General features: G+C 37.6%; 1 protein-coding gene across 1 annotated transcript; it reads right to left on the bottom strand.

Moving 5' to 3' along the window:
* Positions 1-24: 24 nt before the first annotated feature.
* On the bottom strand, positions 25-21,592 carry LOC139113970 (toll-like receptor 6). Its single transcript, XM_070675444.1, has 2 exons — positions 21,334-21,592; positions 25-140 (listed from the first exon to the last, which is right to left on the bottom strand). Exons 1-2 carry the CDS (start codon positions 21,590-21,592, stop codon positions 25-27), a joined length of 375 nt encoding a protein of 124 aa, XP_070531545.1.
* Positions 21,593-22,084: the final 492 nt, after the last annotated feature.

Genomic DNA, 22,084 nt, shown 5'->3' with positions numbered 1-22,084 from the left:
GCTAGTGCAAAAACAATACATCGTTCACAAGGTGACACACTCCAACAGGTTGTTGTAGATCTGCCAAACAAAAACAGTATCATCTACATTATGTTGCACTGAGTCGTGTAACTCATCTAGAAGGTCTTCATATTCTGAATCTGCATCCAAAAAATATAACAGTCAGCAGTGATGTTCAAACAGAAATGAATCGTTTACGCACTGAAGCAATGTTACAACCAAATTTACAATTTCCCTACAAATACAATGAGACCTATTTTGTAGTTGCGCATCAAAATGTGAGATCATTACATGCCCATTATGAAGATGTTGCATGTGATTACAGTTTAACAGCTGCAGATGTGATCATTTGTACAGAGTCAAAACTGTCTCCAAATGATAGTTCCAGTTATGACTTACCAGGCTATGTAACTTACAGACATGATGGGTCATCATCAGGAAATCAGAGATCAGCACATGGCACTGTTATTTACTCCAGACATGGCTATTTTGAAACACCACAAAGCATTGATTATGGTGGCATTGAATTCACACTATCAAAGTATCAAACACCTATTGGTATCTTGCAAATTATTGGTACATATTGTAATCCAAATACTGTAATTTCAACTTTTGAAAAGGCAATTTTCAACCTGCATCTTAAACTTCATCCCAATGACCCCATTGTCATAATCGGTGATTTTAATGTAGATATGCAAGACAATTCTGTCAGAAAACAGAAACTATTACAGTTAATGACAGAAACATATGATTACAAACAGCTGATACACTCTCCAACAACTGATTATAATTCATGCCTTGATCACATCTACACCAATATTGATCCTATTGAAGGTCATGTACTTGAATCTTATTTCAGTGATCATAAGCCAATATTTGCAGCCTTCAATTCACATGCATAAATGTGACATTTGAATGGAAAAAAAATAATTTTCAATACAAATAACACTCATTTCCAATAAGCAGAAATGCATGTTCATTTATCATTAGTAGACTATCGGTCATAAATTTAGTCATCCCCTTTCTCACCACTGTTAAGTGATGTTTTGCGCCAAAGACTGAGAATAATAAATGTTTACACAAATTGTCATGTGCGATACAGTTCTCCACTTCTCAGTACACTTTGTTCTCAGTTTTGAAAATGGTCAGTAAGCCTGTAGATTTCTTATTCACATTGAATACCTACTCTATAATTTGTGTATGACAGTATTGACATTTCTTTGTCACTACTTACAGTCTGTACAGAGAGACTACTACTCTCTATGCTATTTATCAATGAAAATCCTCTTTTTAAATTACATTCTATGTCAGATTATTCCCACAAACTTGAGCACAATGAGGCTCGCTGTCTACCGGTACGATGATGATTTCAAGTGAATCAATAATGCATCCAAACAAATTCAAAATTTTTTGTATATCCAGTTTTTCTATAGAAATCTAAGCCTTACATTCTAAATTAGTGTGCACATTTAATGATCGCCTGTCTGATGAACATATGCTGTTCCATAATTAAATAATTACCAAACTAAGAGCTAGACGCACTTATAAGTACGCTTAACTCACAAAAATAATTTGTAAGCACACACCGCTACACAGGATATGGTGTTCAAGGAATTTAATAAGCAACAGTGGACAAATACAAAGCAGTGATAACCTAACTACGGAAAATACAATGTCAAGCAAAACTACGAAAGTAAAATCTAGGCAAAAACCACTTCAAAACTAAGCACAAAATAACTCAAAGATTGGGTGAGGGGTCTCCGCCAGTCTGCTTCCTGGGCAAAGGTTTGGGTTGCAAAGTTGTGATTGCAGACCTTTGGAAAGCCGAAAGTGAAAGTGGTTCCACCGGGCCGGTGGAGACCACCTTCTTGAGTGGGAGTACATGCAATGGACGGCCCACAGTGGGAAGCAGACTAGTGGAACCAAGGAGGAGATGGGGTTGGTGGTGCGATAGCTTGGCAGACAGCCTGATGGCCTAGAATGAATGAACTTGGACCAGAAGCTTGCAGCAAGGATTAGGTCAAGTGCCGTGCGCAAGAAAGATTGGTAGCAAGATAGCGGATGCTAAGGTGTCTACGTCAGCAGATGAGTAGTTAGATAGCCAGTAATAAGATGTCTACGTCAGCAATGCAAAGTGACTTTGGGACATGTTGTTCTGCAGGCGGCCTAGCTCCGTGGACTTACAAACTGGATTTGTGTTAACACACAATTCCTTATTTAATGTGCAATGGTCAAACACTATCCATGAAATATCTACACATCTCCCTAATACACTGATGACCCACGGTGTCCACTCAAGTCTCACTTTGATTTTCAGATTTGTTCAAATTGTGCAGAAATATGCAAATTTGCATTTTAAAAGCAATTTTGGCCATTTTTGGTCAAAGAATGTATTTCTAAAAAAGAACTGGTGAGATATTTTTGAAATTTGGTATACAGCTTTCTACAGATGAACTAAGTAATTTATATTGAATTTCTGATGAAATCTGTAATTTTGTATTTTTGGGGCAATTTTTGCCATTTTTGGTCAAAAAGTGTGTATTTCCAAAACTGCTCATCTGATAGCTTTGAAATTTGGTATACAGGTTCCTACAGATGAACTAAATGATATTTACTGAAATTATGATGAAATCTGCAATTTTGTATTTTTGGGGCAATTTTTTCCATTTTTGGTCAAAAAATGTGTATTTCCACAACTACTCATCTGATAGCTTTGCAATTTGGTATACAGGTTCCTACAGATCACCTTAATGATATTTATTGAAATTATGATGAAATCTGCAATTTGTAATTTTGGGGCAATTTTTGCCATTTTTGGTCAAAAAATGTGTTTCTCAAAAAGTACTGGTCTGATAGCTTTGAAATTTGGTATACAGGTTTCTACAGATGAGCTAAGTAATATGTATTGAATTTCTGATGAAATCTGTAATTTTGTATTTTGGGGGCAATTTTTGCCATTTTTGGTCAAAAAATGTGTATTTCCAAAACTACTCATAGCTTTGAAATTTGGTATACAGTTTTCTATAGATGAACTAAATGATATTTATTGAAATTATGATGAAATCTGCAATTTTTATTTTTGGGGGCAATTGTTGCCATTTTTGGTCAGAAAATTTTATTCTCAAAAAACTACTCATCAGATAGCTTTGGTTGACATGTTCTTAGGGATGATCCGATGTGATATATTCAAAGTATGATGAAATCTTCAATTGTGTATTTTTGCAGCTATTTTAGCCACTTTTTTCTGGCCACTGCATTGAGCTATCAAAGATTTCCACCTTCTTCATCAACATGTGTCAAAAATAGTTATTCTCTACATAAACACAGCGGAGCTATATCGGCCGCTAGGTCGCTTGTTCTGAAACCTTTAATCCCATACTTTTCTGTAAATCAGCGCCACTCATCCATTCAACTAAACAGACTAATCAGGTTAAACAGCTCGTTCTACCTAAACTCCAAAAACAAATTAAGAAATATTTTTTTAGTGGGGCTAAGGACGTTTTCGCGTTTGAGCTGTGCTGCCAAACTCCAGAGTATTGGCAGTGGAATTAAATAAAGGAACTGGTTTCTGCCTGCAAAGTGAAAGTGCTGGCATAGAAGCATGGTTACAATGATAACACTCAAGACTGCTTACTAATTCTTATATGATTCACAGCAGTTCCGTAGCCCACGACTTCCTGGCGATTTCCAATGGTGGGGAATCGCCGGAGGAAGTTGTTGGCTTCATAACTGCAGCAAGGTTCAAAGTAGACTAAAGTCTGTCGACTGATAGATATCAAGACAGAGTAAATTTCAGGAATAAAGTTCAACAGACTGTCGAATGATGGTGAGGCGCTCGCGCCATTGAAGCCAATACTTCGCTAGACCGTCGCGTATAACGATCCTCCAGAGAATACGAGAGAATCGAATTTCCCAGTTTGCTGATTTCAGCACACTTGCTACTATTGTTTTTTTGTTAATTCTCTCTGTCGGATCAACTTTTGCTCAATCTAGAACATGATCAAATTACCTTGTTTTCTCCATTACGTGCCTAAAAGCTCCAAAAATCCTGCACCCAACAGAAATTAAATGCTTCTCCCCGTAGTCTCGGCTCAAAGTCAAATCGGCCTACAGTCAACTTGGTCGACACCAATCGGACTAACCAAAAAGATCAACCTTGCCAATCACGATCGATGCTTGGTAAGGAATTAACAAGGTATTAACTAACAAAGATACGTTTTACTTGCTTTTTATTATTTTACAAAGATCGACACATTTTGTAGAGCTTCTCGTTGACGATATGGACAATGTCTAAAAGACTGGGTGGCCTACTATGAAAGAGAGACTGAGCAAAACGTTGCTTATGGGCGAAAACCTCTTCAGTGTGTCGTATGTGCATGAACGAACATTTGTTGATTTATGGTGCAACAAACACAGGTACAAATTTAAAGTCCCACTAGCTGCAAATGTGTAATAAAGCGATCTCAAAATATCCCTCGTTTTCCAAGAGTTTTCTTTGAATAAGACCCATAAAACACTGAAAAAGTGTATACCACTGTCATAAGTGTCGAAAGTGGCATGTAAATTCAAATGTTTCGACATCATTTTAGATTTCTCGCCATTTTCAAAATCCAATCATGTGACAGTGAAAATAATGATTACAACAACAAGATGTTGGCCATCGTGTGTTGTGCATCCAAGTAAATAGCAAATAACTTGTTTCTTTTATGATCACGATGTGCATGTGCAGGAAATACTGCATTTTTTGTACTTTTCTGCGAGGCGCAATTTTATGAGTGTGGCACCCGTTTGTAGTTTAACCACTTAAAACGCGTAGGCATGGTCCAAATCAGCGAGCAGTGATACTTCTATACATGTCCTTCAGTTAGCACATTTACACGAACCAACTTTGGTTTGAAAATAAAATTATGAAAATAATGCATAAAATTCGCAGCTATTGGGGCTTTAATAGTGCTACCGGCGAAAAAGTACTTGTTGTGTAAACTGTGTGTATTGTTTGAGAAGCCATAGAATTAGATATAGGCATTAGAACCGTCCTGTCTATGGAGAAGCTATATTTTAGTAATGTTCCAGAAGTTGGTTTATCGAACGTAAGTAAACCATCTCACAAAAAGCTAACTCTCCTCGCTATGCATTAAAAGGTTTAAACACTGGACGCCAACTTTTGATCGAGTGCTAAATCCACCTCGACGAGTTGACAGTATTTAACTGCATTCTCCGACTTAGGCTAAAGGACAGGATCAGGCTTAAGGATATACGTTTAGAATAATTGAAACTATTGCCATACTTTGAATCAGGTTTTTGAAATCCTGTATATTGGATAATCGAAAATTGAAGAAAAATACGGGGTCGCTTTGCTTGATTTTCTACAAAATGATGCTTAAAAGTAACCGTTATTCACGAAAATCGCTGAAAATCAATATAACAAGCCATTCGCTGGCAGTGAATGAAACGTTCACATTCTCATCGCAAAATAAAACAAAGTAAAACTTTAAACAGTAAAGATTCATAACTAAAAAAAATTGAAACCTTTATAAATTCTATAGGTCTTGTCTTGTACGATCAAAAAGATTATTTGGCAGATCACCGAGTTCAATTTCTCACTGTTTGGCAAAATAGAGCAAGGAATTCACAAATTGCATACTCTCTCATAATTGCCATTTTGGGCGCTCTTCTGCGGGAGTCATTACCAAGCCGGATATGGATCTACTCAAGTCAAGACTTACTACGCTGCTTTATACGCTGCGTTCATAAATAACGATTGGGGGGGGGGGGCGCTGGAAGAATCGCGATTGAAATCTTATTTTCTTTCAGATCCCCCTCAATTCCCTAAAAAAATTCCAATCCCCCTTTATATGATCAAAATTTATCAAGCTCCCCCAAATATCACAAGCCTGTAAATCAGTAAAGGATGTGCGCGCAAAAAAATATAAATAAACACGTATCGCGCCGTTCCGGTCGCAGATGTTCAGCACTGACTGTTATTGGCAGGTTTGTAAAGTCATATTCCTAAGGCAAGTTCTTAAATTATTTAATTTTTAACTCATCAGTGAACTTTTTGGATTTATCATTCAAAGCCAATTTGAATCAATCCAACTCTGGACAGGTCAATTGCTTCAGCTGAAGAGCACACAAAATGGCGGTCATGAGAGAGTGGGCAAAAAGTGAATTCTGGCTAATTGTCATATTGTAAAAAAACTGAGCACAGTGACCCACCAAACATTTGTTTCAAAAGTACAAGGCATATATGAATTAGATGCTACTAAATTCAAATTGACAATACTTTAAGGTTAAAATTTCTAGCAAACAGGTGTTTTCATCTCTGAAATTGTGGGTGTAATAATGGCAAAGTGATTAAAAAATAAATAATTCCATTTAGTCACATATTTTTTCATTTAGGCTTTACTGTTCAAAGTTTTACTTTTTATTATTTTATGATGAGAATGAGAAAATTAAGAAAATCAAGCATGGTGGCCCTAGTAGATCTTTTTTCTTTAATTTTTGATTATTCTCATATGCCAGAATTCAAAAATCCCCGATAAATTTTAAAGTCTCCTGGTCTTCCATGCTCTCTGGCCTGGTCTTGTGTACAAGTATGTCTCACTGTCATGAGTGTCATTTGACCTAAACGCCTCTTCAACTACCATGTGCATCAGAGTTAGAGCTATCTCTAGGATATACAGTGACAGTGACGCTGCAGTATCAAGGCGGTACCTGATAGTGACACTGCCCGCAGGAGTATTCAGTTTATACAACTGTGTTCTTGTTCTACTCCCTACAGCATGTTGAACTGTTCAGTATTCAGCTTGCTATCACAGCCTATGTATGTTTACCATGCATTTGTATCACTGACAACTGACTGTCAGTCTGGACTTTCATTAAATTATTACCTAATACATATTTGTATATTTGTCGACAAACTGAATATTATGTGGTTGAGGATGATGTAGGGAAACAGCAAAAAACTGTAGTTGATATATTGCACAGAAATGTTGCAAAAATCATCAACAGTTGTGGTTTCTGCCCTGTTACTGGTTTCAGGTTTGATTTTTTACGAAAAATTACACATGTTTAGATTTTTTCAAGATAAAAGTCATGATATGTGACAAAATGGTTCTAGATTTTGTTGAACTATTATAAACATTACAACAATTGGATGACATAAAAATGATATTCATTTTTCATTGAATTACCTACAAAAACCTGGGAAATGTAAAACGTAAAAGGGAGCCAAAAAATTTTCAAGTTCCCCCTCTACTACCCAAAAAATTTTCGAATCTCCATAAATTCCTCCAGCCCCCTAACCATTTTTGTGAACGAAGCCTTACAGATCCAAGAAGCCCGCTAATGAATTTGCAAATAATAAAATGAAGAAAACTCAACAGAAAAGATGTGGAATCGGTGCAACAAAGCATGACGGCATCACGATAACCACTGCAAAATATTTATACGCGCGTCGTAAAAAGGTAGCGTCGACCATTGCAATACGCGTTTAATTTTTCTTTAATTGGGCTAGGGGGAGTTGACGTCCGTCAAGTATCAGCTCAAGCCAATATTTTTTCGGCTGAGTGGAGGGTCTAGCATAGTTGATCTAGCCCCTGTTAATCTCCAGTTGTATTTCCTGGAAAGCTAAAAGGGTAGGTTTCACGACCAAGATTTATTGTCTTTTAATACTAACGAGCTATCCCATGCCGAGAGAACCTTATGGCAATGCAAAGTTTGTATTTAGGGACTTGTCACTTTAAGCTGGAAGTCTGAAGAATTCATCCTAATTCTTGAAAATTTCTGTCTCAGTATCCCCGAGCCTAAGAAATGCATTTACATATAAAGACCAACTCAGTAGGCTTGTTTAACATGTTTGTCACGTAGGCATCGAAGGAACTGTCGTTATATTCACTTTGTTATTGTCAAATTGTTAAAAACATACTCAAAATCAATCACATTATTAAGAAAAGTATAGATATTGGACATCTCTTAGGAATCTCATGAGAGTGTTAGACACATGGTAATTTCTTACGTCTCATAAAAAATACGCTGTCGGTAAGTGATGTATGTTAGAGTTTACTATATTATGTTCCTGGATATGAAAGCCTGATTAATTGATACTTTGGATAATTTTTTCATTCTGGGGACAGTTGCATCATTAAAACTACAAGTGCAAGATCAAAGCAACCAAGGAATTTACTACATTGTGAGAAAAAAGATTCAGAGTAGGCCGATCGTGAATTTACCCAAGAATGAATTCCTCGATCACTATTATGTTAAGCACGTGCAATAGCAATGTACTGCAATTAAAATTTGCTTGCTATAAATTATCCATATTATGTAGCATAAGCATAATTATGGTATAATTGCATGTTTAAGATGTGATACAGATCAGAACCATTATCTCTGAGTTCAACTAGAAATAGATGTTGTCACGTCGGTTTCTGGTTGAGCTCAGAAGTCATACAGCTTATGTCGGCCTCACATTTTAAATACAAATGCACCGTAACAATGCTACAGCTACATTAGTGCTGACATTTCCTGAGAAATGTGATGCAGACCTGAACTAGTTGACCAGGAACAGAAGTTCCAATATCTCAGGACGTTGTATAAATGCTGCTAGTTCCCAAACATAAAGTGAATCCATTCGATGTGAAATTCACAGCAATCCCTATAAACCGCCAAGATATTTTGTGGCTTAATTGTTTACTCGACACTATGGTGAATGAAAAACATATGAGTTGCCTCCGCTTTCAATGCCAACGAATTTAAGGAACATTCTCTCAGCTTTTGATTTTTTGAATGACCCTCTAAATTCCTCCCACTACGGCCGTAAATGATTATCGCCCTCCCCCATTATTATGTATAATTGTGTCTTTTGGCCTTATATATCAAATCCTAGAGTAGGTGAAAGGCCATCGATCACCACATTGTCTTCGCTTTCCCTTTCCCTGCCCAATCGGTGTATAGATTAATAGCTGTCAACAACTGATAGGCCTTCTGAATCTTTGATCACTACATATCTTCCTGTAGTTTTTGTTCAGTAAGTTTTGGTCACGGGATCGACATGATCCTTCAAATATCACAGTTGCCATTTTTCTAAAATTCCGCTCTAGGCCTACGCGCCCTATAGACGAGTGTATATACGCTTGAGAATATTCTTCTCGTGCGTATATTAGTACACACATGTTGCAAAGGGGACTCAGAGATATGGTTGTTGTTGTTTGTATTGGTGTTTATTTATGCTTATATTAGTCGTGTTGTTGTTGACCAATAAAATTACGAACATAATGATTGTGTTGTTGTTTCAAACCATGGTTAACGCTATAGGGACCGTGTTTAAACGTAATGTAGATGTCATAAGAAACAGTATAAGGACGCTATCATTATTTGACCCAATGCAACCCGCTCCCAACGCACACTCTCTTCATAAGTGTAAGTATATGAAGAGAGTGTGCGGTGGGAGCGAGTTGCATGCACAGGGTCAAATAATGATAGCGTCCATTATGGCATCTACATTACGTTTGTACACGGTCCCTACAACCGTGGTTTGAAACAACAACAACACAATAGTCATGTTCGTTAAATTTTATTGGTCAACAACAACACGACTAATATGTAAACATAAACAACAATACAAACAACAACAGCCAGATCTCAGGGTCCCCTTTGGTCTGGGGCGCGTAGGGCAGAGCGGAATTTTAGAAACAGGCGATTGTGTTACACATATAGCTTACCAGTCTCTCTCTCTGAGTCTTGGTCACCTTCTCTGGTGGAGCTGACCTCATTATCGTGAAGTATCTGGGCATTCATGATCATGCACAAAGTAGTCTGCCAAACGACCTCAATCGATGCAGTTTTTGTTCTTGACGACGTGACTTGATCAATTATCAGTAAAAACTGTTATTTAACATTACAATTGCGTCAAACGACCAACTTTATGGCTATGGCGTCAACGAGGAAATCTCACCTTTATCGCAGTGCACGCTGGGCCTGGTGTGTTTACCTTTCCCTTGTTACAGCGTAGCCCCTACATTCAACCGTTCTCTCATACTTACTTGACGTGGTCGCAAATATACTTTCGGCCTAAAATACTGTATCTACCACGTCCCTTATTCAACGAACATTTTCACAATGCTGAGACTGCGTTGACCGATACCTCTGTCTGGGAGGGGACATTTTAGAGACGCTTGAAATACATTCATGGGGTTAGGGGGAGTTGAAAATACTGTAGGTTGAAGGCAAAACTTGGAAAAAATGCTGCTAATTTGAAGTGTCATAATAGTTCAATATTTTACTAAAAGTAACCCAAAATCAAGTCTAACAAAAACGTTTGCACATCCACATTGTTGTGTCAATAGAACATTGTGTGTTTAGTATGAGCGGGTTGAGATCTAGATTGCAGTGCCCCTCTCGTCTGGTACTGAATGTTTGGAACTTTATGCCTATTGTATGCACACAATAGCTTGCACTACTCTCCAGCAGAGACATGAAACCAAAACTTTGTGTAAGTTGCCAGACTGGTCAATACCTGGTTCTGACAGGTCATGTGGAACCCTTTTTTCACACACATCCACAAAGGGTGACAGAGTAATTAATTGGAACAGTACGCACATATTGACAGGCTCTGATATTGTCTATAATAGATTATTTTTTGTCGGCATAGTGACAGATCAAAGGCGAAGAAGATATTGTACTGTCGTATCCAAATGCAACCAGTGAAGTTATTTAAGTGACATTCCAGCACGTTCAGTTTAAGCCGGCAGCAAGCCCAATTGGCAGGTTGTGTAAATTTTGCCAGTTCGACTTCAGCGTTGTCTCATAATACGGTGGCTGAATGAGACTGCAGAAGTTACTGTAGTTTTTATATCATAGCTTCATGTTTTCATTTCGTAACTCTAATATTTTTTCATGCAATTTTTCATGAAAATTTTTATCATGTAATTTTTACTGAAATGTTTATATGTCCGTAATTTATGCCATGCCTTTAATATTTTTTAGTTTTTGTGACTTTTGAACCTACTACTACATATTGCTGTCAGCCTAGGTCAACAGCTTGTTTTCGTTCCAAATTGGCATTCTTGAACCCAAAACGTATCCCTATATGTGCTTCTCAACTGCCCTCTGAATCGACTAGTATTTTATTCACTTCACGCCAAAAAAAACCCCGTTATTCTCTGTAAGGTGCTACGCAAACGGGTAGTAGCCACCATAGTTTTAAAGAAATAGTATGGGCTGCCGTTATCACGACTTTTCAGCAAATTTCTGAATTCAGGTATAAAGTAAATAAAATACTGTCGACTCTGAGTGTTAGAGCATCTTTGTCAACTACAGAGCAAGGATAACTCCTTGCAGTGAATCAAGTACTATGGGACTGGTCCGGGGACTGGTCTGCAGTTTCTTCGGCCTGGGGGAACCGGTGGATTATTTTTTTGCCGACGTCCCTAACTGGTGCTCAAAGTCCTTCTGATGGGAGCAAATATGGCGAGCGTGTAAACATTGTGAAAGGGGAAGGGATTCTTTGCAGCATCGGGGGATGTGTATCCATGGCAACACCGCCAACTTGGGTGTAAAATTCAGTGTTAAAGGTGAAACGATTTAAAGTTAGAACTAATTCAGCCAAGCAGCGGTCAAGAGAACACTTGAGCTCCTTAAGGCTGCCCTAATCATAGGGAATAGATGTGTAGAGGGCCTTAAATCATTTAAAATTGTTAGCACTCTGGTCACAGAGCCATTAGAGGAGTTAACTAAGAGTTCATCAGTGATTTATGATATTTGCAGGATCTTTGATGATTGCCAGTACTATATTTTCTTTTTGGAATTCTTTTAATTATATATTCATGCTTGGATAGGCCCTTGTAATGCTCGTGTTTAGACCATGTCGTCGTCGTACCTTTCAAGTGCTGGTACGATTTCAGACAATATCCATATTAAGTTTACCTCTGTCTTAAACTTATTATTCGTTCATTATCAGTTCTACCGAACAGAAAGGCTCACACTGGAATCTCGTACGTATCAACGTTTTTTTGAAGACCGTTTTGTTGTCATACTAGACGTATCTGTTGTCATTGCTTGACCTTTCGAAGCTACTAACCACGTGGTTTCAGAGAATAATTCGTTAATTTCATCATCACTAGAACAAATTTGAAAGCTTCATTTGGATATTTACATAAAATGAGATGTTTTGGCAAAATTGGAAGATATTCACTGAAAAAATCAGGAATGCGAAGTGAAATTCGAAACCAGAGAGAGAATTTCAGAGAAGAAATCGTCGCAAAAAAGCGAGAAGTTAACATAAATTACACGAAAATTTCACCACCATTTTAAATAAGTTTGAATGGAGTCATCCCTTGCTACCGACAAAAGATATTTAAAAACTGTCAGTCGCAAAGTTTTACAGAAGGTAATGTTTCGACCAAAAGATTACAAAACTGTCCCGTCATGTATCTATACAAAATTGATCGAATTCGAAAGGAACAGCTTCACGTTATTCAGTACAACAAATTTACAGCTATCTTATAATACCTTTGGAGAAAAGAGAGGTTAATTAATCAAAATAAAGTAGTATTTGACCTGAAACTTTTCTATGTATTATATTTACAATAATTTAACAACAAAATATTCCAACCATAATATCTTTGCTTATGCCCGGCTTTCGTAAGCGAATGAAACGGTTGATAATTTCTACGTTTTGAAGTAGCTACATTTGAATGTACAAAATAATGGTTAAAATTAGTCTATTTTGGTAATTTTATATCTACACGACGATGTAGGCGAACGACAGATTTTTAGCAGATGTATAATCTGGTCGCAGCGAATTTTCACAATAATAGGTGAGCATTTGTATTACAAGTTTACGTCTGATTAAAGTGAAACTTTAATACAGATTTGAAATTTATCGAAATCAATCAAAATTCGAGAGTAATATTTACCGAGAACTGCTCTTCTATCCATAGTATACAAACGGAATTCAAGACTGCTGACAGAAATGCTATCTTTCATGCGTGTTTCTGTATTTGAAAAACCGATGAGATTTACTGTGAAATAACCCAATTTTTGTCTAACTCAATCGTATTTCAACTATCTGGCATAGACATACTCCCTATGCGGTGCGTGTCTTTGACCTGTCACTAAAAATCCGATTCGGTTGTTGCACTGGTTGACGGCGTATGAGCTAGCGATCTCTGCCATGTGACGCTTTGCTTCTTTCTGTAAATGAACGATATCACAAACAACAGCTTTTGAGTACATTGAAATTTCGTCACGGTATGTGATCTCGAATTTTATTTTGCTTAATAGGGAGTACATCTTAGAAAAATAATCTGGTGATAAGAATGCTAAAAGAAAAAGGCATTAATCTCACAGTCGCCACGTTGGATAATTACGCTCGGTAAAAGTTTATCCGAATGACGAAAGTCTTTCTTTACTTATTTGTTCTATGTTTGCCACTCACCCGCCTACCATGATTGCTGGAGAATCCATCCTATAGCTAGAAAAGGTGACAAATTAACAGACGGCGTACCACCAGTTCTTTATCAATGTGTCATAGGATGTTATGGGATAAACACCCACCAGTATACTTACAGAATTGACTCTCCTCGCTTTCGGCAGTGAGACTCTCCAATTCTTCTAAAAACTGAGTCGACATTAATTGAACTTTTCGAGAGAGCGAAATGAGAAATTAATATTTGAGTAGTGATCAAAGTAGCATATAGTACACAAACATCAAGAAATTTAAAGAAATCATTTGTACTCTCATGTGAAAAAACAGAACAGCCACTGCCATAAAGATAGAAGTCCGCTCAAATACATTTGCGGCTGCCTGGAAATTGGCAACATTTGATTCTGGCTAACTATATTGTTGTTCAGTGTATTTACTGGACAATAAATGAAAATTAGGAGAACAAAATGAAACATGGACGATTTAGTTGTGATCGAAGTAACATATAATACACACACCAGATTTTGAGGACTGGCAAACAACAAATAAACTTATCTAATGGTTGTTGCAAATTGAGCATGTTGTCTATGTTGTCTATAAAGACAAGTGTCTGAAATAATATTTTATAGTTACTTAAAGGTCTAACTTACCAATGAAAGGTGATGAATTAATGTAATTAGATGTGACAATGCCTAAGTCCTTTGGAAAGGTCATTAAAACATATTTTAAATAAGTAAATGAACTTTGTTGCGATGCTCCATATTCATTTCTGTAAGCTTGGTCGAGAGAGATTAATAGCTTAGCTCGAGAGCTTTATAATATGTCGTCACCTATTGTGTTCCAAGAGTTTATATAAATTTTATACGGTGGACATTTTAACGTTGCTGCCGACCAGGTGTACATCGAACATATATAGACACGTTGTCAAAATACATGAGGAGACTGCACAATATCTGAAAGGAGCTCGCCTGTCTGACTGGGATTGCTGTACAAGCCTGTCTGACCTGAACGTATGCTGCACAACGGAATGTATAGAGAACGTTACTAGAGTTTACAGAAATAACGCAGATATTGCAGGACAGTCAATGATTGTTTCTTCAGTAAGTAAAGGAGGAAGAGGAAAAAACGCTATTGCAAACGTCAACACATAGATGTGGACTGTGTACTGAATGCGACGTCGCACTAAAAACTGGACTGTTTGATTGAAACCACACTCCGAGGACTTTTTCTCAAAAGGACTGGTTAATACTCAAAGCTCTCGACCAAGTAGGGTAACTTTTGCATAATTTTCAATTATTTGTGAGTATTTTAGCTTCTTTTAAATAATTTTGGTTACTATCCAACTCAACAGTGCGCTTCTCGTATTCACTGAGTGTGTGTGGTAATTTCTACCGTAACAACTTAAATAAAACATCAGGCAAAATCATTTGTACACTTTAAGATAGAACAGTCATTGCTATAACTTGGAAGTCTATGAACAAAAAGAAGAGCTTCATATTGATCTAGAAGGCAAACTGTATTGGCCTAGAAGAAAGACAGAAAACGACATTCCAATGGACACTTTATAAAGAGGATGTTGTTTATTGTTGTCCTGTAGCCCTTGCAGATGCTGCAGCAGTTGCAAATTACTCTGCGTCCAGTGATGTTGGAGCTAGCTGCCTTCATGTGTTGTGTACCCATTCGTCAAACAGCCATGCCTTAGTTGAAACAAAGGAAACTAGGCAGATAAAAAAATCAGTTGAGTCTCAGTAAAGTGGTTGCAAGAGACCTAATTAGCCGGATAATACAACTGATCACTGTGCAAAATTAGCAACTGCTACAATGAACACGAATATAGAGACAAATGCGACAAAAAACTGTTGTTAAGTGGCAGCAAGATCTAAAACATTGAGAATCATTTTAGTGGCGCTGCCTTGCAAATACATCCTCCCACCAGCGGAAAAATAAAGCAGCCGGCCCAAAATGAGGGAGAAGAAAAAGCAAGCCGTATACAACAATGTGGATAAATAAAGGGTTGTAAACATGACAGCAAAGTGTTGCAAATGAACAAGCTGCATCCGGCAATATCCGACAGGAACCTGTAATGGGCTGCAATCATAGCAGCATCAAGCGTAATGGGAAGTGTTGTAGAGAGACTGTAGATTATGATTCCCATGATATGGTCTTGTGCCACTCTGTCACGGTAAAAGTTCCGCCTGAGTCGTGGTATTTACTGAGCATAAACTTTGAAACGTACTGTGCTAGTGCTTGACAGGTATGAATCAGAGTAACCCGTAGACATCAATAGTGCCTGCAATTACCAAGCTCATTCGGTGTATAGCGCTCGTTGTTAGGGAATACGAGTTGAGGTACCAGTCTGTATCATAATGCATTCAGTAACTGAAGCTGATACACCAAGATGTTACTATATAGTAGCACCACTTTAGACATTTATTATAAGATTGCAATGTCGCGTTCCGCGTCTCAAATTCTGATATACATTCTCCACAAAGTTATATACTTTTCTTAAAGGTATACTGTCACCTGTTCCAATTTTGCCACAGTAACCATGGAAAGAGTAAATCTAACGAATCACAGATTTTAAGCGGTGGCCGCTTTTTTAAAACAGCGCCCTCACATGGGCATTTGAATACCAAGGAACGCCCTTTTAACCATTTATGGGCATATTGAAATCACAGGTGACTGTATACCTTTAAGTAACATATCTACAAAATTATCATCATTACACAATGCTCATCACATGGAAATTTCCCGCCAGTCTTTTTTTACTTCTTAAGACTAAACAAGATCACACTATGATATATCCCGTTCTCGATTGTTCTCATTGGAATCTTTATCAATAAATCACTAAAAGAGTGACGGTATCTTTTAACTCCTTCTCGTACGACCTTGAACCAACCCTCGAAGGCGCTTTTGCCACTTGACGGACGATTCGAGAGAAAATCTTTTCGAAGGAGGGCGCTAAACTCTCCTGTGCCCTTTTTAATAACAGGCGTCCTCGCTGGTCGAAGCGAGTGACGGAGCATAGCGATAGCTAGACAATTGCAATTTTCTTGGAATGAAAGGATCCACAATAGATTTAAGGCAGTGTGGTTAAAATACGCGAAGCCTTATGAGAAATCTTGTACAATGAAATTACAGATCCAATAATGAATTGACATAATCTAAAATACTCACTAAAATGCAAATGAAATCACTTATAATAATTCTAATTACAAACTCACAGTTCAGCTACTATTAAAATAAAGAATAGCATAAAAATTGATAAGATATCTTTAATTTATCCCAGAGGTGCGGATGTTTTAAGAACTTGAAGGTGGTGGACGTTGATAGGAATAATGTAATTTTGTTTGGTGTATCCTGATACCATGGTCGAAGGCTTTGGGTCACCATAGCACTAGACCGCAGCAATAGCAACATCTGTGAAAAAATACAAGGCTCTTTCTATCTCAATAAACCTTCATCAAAACAAACAACAAAAGCAAAACATCAATCAAAAAATCAGGTCCTCGGTCTATTCGGTCAAACAGGAACACTAACGGATCACTAGCACTGGCATTTCTTGCCAACTGAGGAGAGAAACATAAAGACACTTTGAGATAAAATCTCTACAAAGGAGAGCGATACAGGTGTAAACCGATGTCGGGCAATATGTCTCTGGCGTATGAGGTCCATCAGGAATTTGAAAAAATCTCTACTGATGTTATTGACGTAAACCCATCTGTGGTACAAAGAGAAATTCAAGGAGTTCCTACGAGAATATTTACAGAGACCACGTTTGCGTGTCCACAATGCAGTACATGCATCGTTTTACCCTAAAGATATAAACTGTTTTACCTGTGGATGAGCTCGAGAGCCCTAAGACTGCTTTAACCACATTTTGTAGATATTTTTAGATAAAGTGAATTGTTACTTAAATAAAGTGACGTCAGCATGAATGCTGATCGGCCTTTCAATCAAACGATTCAGGTCATGGATAATTTTCTTCATATGTGCATGTTTTTGTTGAGATGTCTCTATAGTTGCCTGCCTTGATTGTGAATGAATAGGCTGTGTTCCCGGTCGCTGTTGTAGAAGTTGCTGATAATGATCTTGGACAGACTGTGTTAGCCGTCTGCTAATGAAGACCACTACCATTGCTAGGAGCCATACCTGTCGCAAGGAACAAAGAAAAGAAGCAGCAATACTCAGGCTGCTGTTGCATGCCATCACTTGAAATTTTGTGCAGAGGATTTTCTGCTGTAATAAATATATGTGGCTCTAAAACAAAGCCATAAGAAGGAAAAGCCAGAAGAAGGAAACGGAGTGAAATTCTGCTGTTGCATGACTTCATCTGACAAAATGAAATTTTAGGCCAGATAAAGCTGTTGTAGTGGGATTAGTATGTGGTCCTAATATCCTGTTTTGGACAACAAAACATAATGAATTGAGAAAATAACTGAAGGGCAACGAAAACGATTCCCAACAAGTGCACACTTTAATTGGATCTATTATTTTTCAAATTTTTCAAAAATGTTAGGTGCCCTATAACTGAATGTCTCAATATTACAAATTACTCATAAAACAAGTGTGTAACGTAAAACGAAAAGCAGATGAGCTTACATTTGCAGATTTTAAAGATCTAATTATCTCAAATTAGTTCCAATCGTGTTTAATGAAGATGGTAGAGATTTCCAATGCTTGATTGCTACATACTTAAAGGGACAAAGTCGGCCATTTTTTCATGAATTTTGTTTGATACGAGACACTATTTATATTGTTTGACATGTTGAAAGATACTGAATGAATGGGTGACCATGCATGTATTCGACCTAGGTTTTAGACACGATACATGAAACCATCGCGAAAATGAATTAATGGTCATGACCATTAATTCATTTTCGCGATGGTTTCATTTAATTTGTCTAAAACCGGGGTCGAATATATGCATGGTCACCCATTCATTCAGTATCTTTCAACATGTCAAACAATATAAATAGTATTTCGTATCAAACAAAATTCATGAAAAATGGCCGACTTTGTCCCTTTAATGTTATGTTGAGTGACTATAAGCCTTGTTCTGAGAATACACTTAGTAATTGCAATGTTCGACTGAACGTGTAGAGTACCCAGGGCGAGGAAGTTCAAAACAAATATTGTTAATAGTGATTGGAAGGCCGTTATTTTTGAAGCAAAAAACCAAAAAGGCAAGAACAGTGTTTACTTGGTTTGAAAATATGGGGGTTGTTCAGTTGACGATAAAGGAATTTGAGTGCGCATGAAAATCAGAAAAAAGATATAATCAATCGGATAATTTTCTTTTTTAGGCGATTATATAGCTTCAAGTAGGGTAGTGTAAGTATTTTCCCATATTTCTAATCAGTCATTTAAGGGTGATATTATTGCGCTCATTGTAAGCGGAATACGAGCTGTAGTACTTGTCTGGATCGTAATGCTCTCAGTCACTGAAGCTATCCACCAAGATGTAGATTGTCTGAACCACTTTAGATCTTTATTACGAAATCGCAACCGTGACGTTCAAAGTGTCAAGTCTAAGTCATCAGTCTACACTACAGAGTTACAAACATTTCTAAACTTGCATAACTACAATATTATCATTATTATTCACTGTTCATCTCGAGGACATTTCCCTTCAGTCTTTGATTATATTTTTCAAAGATTAAACAAGATCACACCATGGAATATCCCGTTCTCGATTGTTCTCATTGAAATCTTTACCCATAATTAATTACAAGAGTGACGCTATATCTCATATCTCCTTCTCGTACGATCTTGAACCAAATGGCCATATGAGGGACGTCTGGAGATAAAATCTCTGCAAGGGGGCGTTACACTCTCCCACCTTTTTAATAACAAACATCCTCGCTGGTCAAAGCCAGTTATGGAGCATAGCGATAGCTGACAATTGCAATTTTCTTGACATAAAAGGAGTCACAATGATTGTAAGGTAGTGTGGTTAAAATATGCATAAATCGTGATTTTATTTTACAAGTTAGCATGAAGTGTCATGATAAATTCGTGTGCATTGAAAATTACAGATCCAACAACACACTAACATAAATATCTAAAATACTACAATGCTAACGAAATCACTTAAAATACGTCGAATTGCGTACGTAGTTAGGGGAATTACGAGTTAAGGTACCAGTCGGGATAGTGATGCTTTTAGTAACTGAACCTGACATGAAAAGATGTTGGTTGTCTGCACTACCTTAGATCTTTATTATGAGACAACAAACGTGATGTTCCACGTCACTAGTGTAAGACATCAGTGTACATTCACTACAAAGTTACATACACTTCTAAACTCCCATAACTTCAATATTATCATACAATGTTCATCACGTAGAAATTTCCCCAAGTCTTTGATTGTTTTTTAAGATTAAACAAGATCACACCATGGAATATCCCGTTCTCGATTGTTCTCATTGAAATCTCAACCAGTAATTAATTAAAAGTGTGACGCTATCTCCCATCTCCTTCTCGTACGATCTTGAACAAACCTTCACACGCCATAGCCACATGAGGGACGCCTGAAGAGGAAATCCCTACGAGGGAGGATGAAGATAGTGTAGAGTTCATTCAGGCCAAGCACGTTTTCGAGTGAACACCGGACAGTCCAAGTGATGCACTCAAGCCATGACACAAAACACTGAAATCCTAAATTGTAAGTGATCTCCTAGTAAAAGTATACGTAGAAAGAATGACAGTCTTGCTAATTGGAGGACCGTCTGGGGCAAGAGTGGGCCAGCTTGGGGGATGACCTCTTGACCTCCACCACAGGTGGCGCTGTATGAACGTTTGCAGTCAGATAAAATTACATCCTTTGTAACTCCTTATAATTATGCCTCAGCGGCCTGGCAACTAACCGAAGTATGGTGTTGGACTAATGGAAGATGTTGTAAAATTACCTTCTGGTGTGCTGTGTAAGATCTCTGCGCACACAGTATACCTTCTGGAGAACTCGAGCCATCTGATGAAGAATATTTTATGTTAAATATTTGCACTTCATTAGTGTGTAGTTGAAGTACGACGGTTTTATTTACTTTTAAAATTGTACATTCGTTCGCTGTAGTATGCGTTAATAAGAGAACACACATTAAACAGTAAAGGCCAAATTGCTTTCCGGCCGCAAGATCTCTACCTTTAAGGTTTTACTTTTGACAAAATTCCCTGATATTTTTGTCCTGGCAGTACGTGAATGTCATGCGAAATTAAATGAAATCAATCTTGGAAAGCGGAAAACACCACATTTCAGCATTCGGACACAGGAAACTAAGTAATCCGTTTGTTCTTTGTGTTTATGTTGTTATTAGCTGGCTTTTACAACCCTTTATACATTTACTTAAGGGAGCAATTGAAGCCACGTTTCAGCTTACATCAAATTTTCGAGACCAAATAATACGACATTTTGACACTAATAGACTAGAAAGTGGCTTGCCTAAACCTGGCATGATGATTACCGATTTATTTTGGGCTTTACTATGACATTGGACCATTTTAAAAGTCCGGCGATTGAGTGATAGCAGTAATGAAGTGAAAGACTATTTCTGTAAATAACGAAATAACAGACCCCAGCAGAAGGGTGTTAACCCGTGAAACTTATATGAAGTTGATAAATGCTGTTACTGCTGAGCGAAGAGTTAGTGAAGAATACGTTGCGGTTGTTCTGTGGACGTTGACTTTTGATAAAAATGTTAGCAAACATTTCCTAATAAGGGAACAGTGAAAGTTACCTGATAACAACGAATCCATGAATTTCTCCCAAAATCGCGAGTCCTTGACGTCAAGGTAAGTCAAATGACAGATAAGGTCTGGGACGACGTCACCCCTTAAATGTACAGGAATGGCCACCTTTCGCTCTCTCGCCTGAAGTTCGCTTAAAGTAAGCTGTACTTCGTACCTACACCATGGGCTATTTGCAGAATCTGATGACAGTACAAGGACAATTTGATCAGCCTTCATTATGCAGGATAAAATGTTATCCATGATGGTGACACCTGCAATGAAATCTCTGACATCGTACAGGCAGGTTATGTTGCCACCAGACTCCAGCTTCTCTATAGCATCTTCTACCCAGTCTCTGTCTTTGTTGCTATAGGAGAAGAAAACCGTGGTTTTTGACTCACTTGCTCCAGCATCATGAACGACATCACAACCAGGCATATTGTTAACTGTTATGGCAACTTCTTCCGTCGTAACATTCCCCTCTGCCGAATTAGCTGCAATGTAAGCAATCAGTTGAAAAGGAAATCACGGAAGAAACGAATGTATAACTAAATTTACCTCACAACTTTCGACAGGCAAGCTCACTTTGGAGTATCGGCAGTGAGACCTATGGAGTAGGTAGGTGGTCAAAACATGCTTTCGTGGTAATATTTCGTAAGCATGCTGCGATTGTGAAAACAAGCATTCGTGTTACAGTTAGATGTAAAGAAAGTGTTATTGTTGGGAACGAAGAAGAAATATCATCAGAATCTGTAAAAAATATAAAATCTGGGAACGCGAAAAAATATTACATTTTGACTAGCCACTTACAAGATCTAATACTTCATGTGAGAAAAACTTCTGATATAATCTAACATTTTGTCCAGTCAGGTGATCACTAAAAGTCATGAATATTATGATCGATTCCGAGGAAATTGCGGGTCAATACCG

The sequence above is a fragment of the Ptychodera flava genome, chromosome 16 (genome assembly GCF_041260155.1).
Source record: "Ptychodera flava strain L36383 chromosome 16, AS_Pfla_20210202, whole genome shotgun sequence".
NCBI classification, from domain to species: Eukaryota; Metazoa; Hemichordata; class Enteropneusta; family Ptychoderidae; genus Ptychodera; species Ptychodera flava.
Note: the sequence above shows the minus strand (reverse complement) of the source record. Positions and strands in the feature narration are given on the sequence as shown.

Coding starts and splice junctions, on each gene's coding strand:
- LOC139113970 (XM_070675444.1), bottom strand. CDS start 21,592: ATGCCTGGTTGTGATGTCGTTCATGATGCTGGAGCAAGTGAGTCAAAA. Junction 141..21,333: donor TTCTGCAAATAGCCCATGGT/GTAGGTACGAAG, acceptor TTTTGGATGCAG/ATTCAGAATATGAAGACCTT.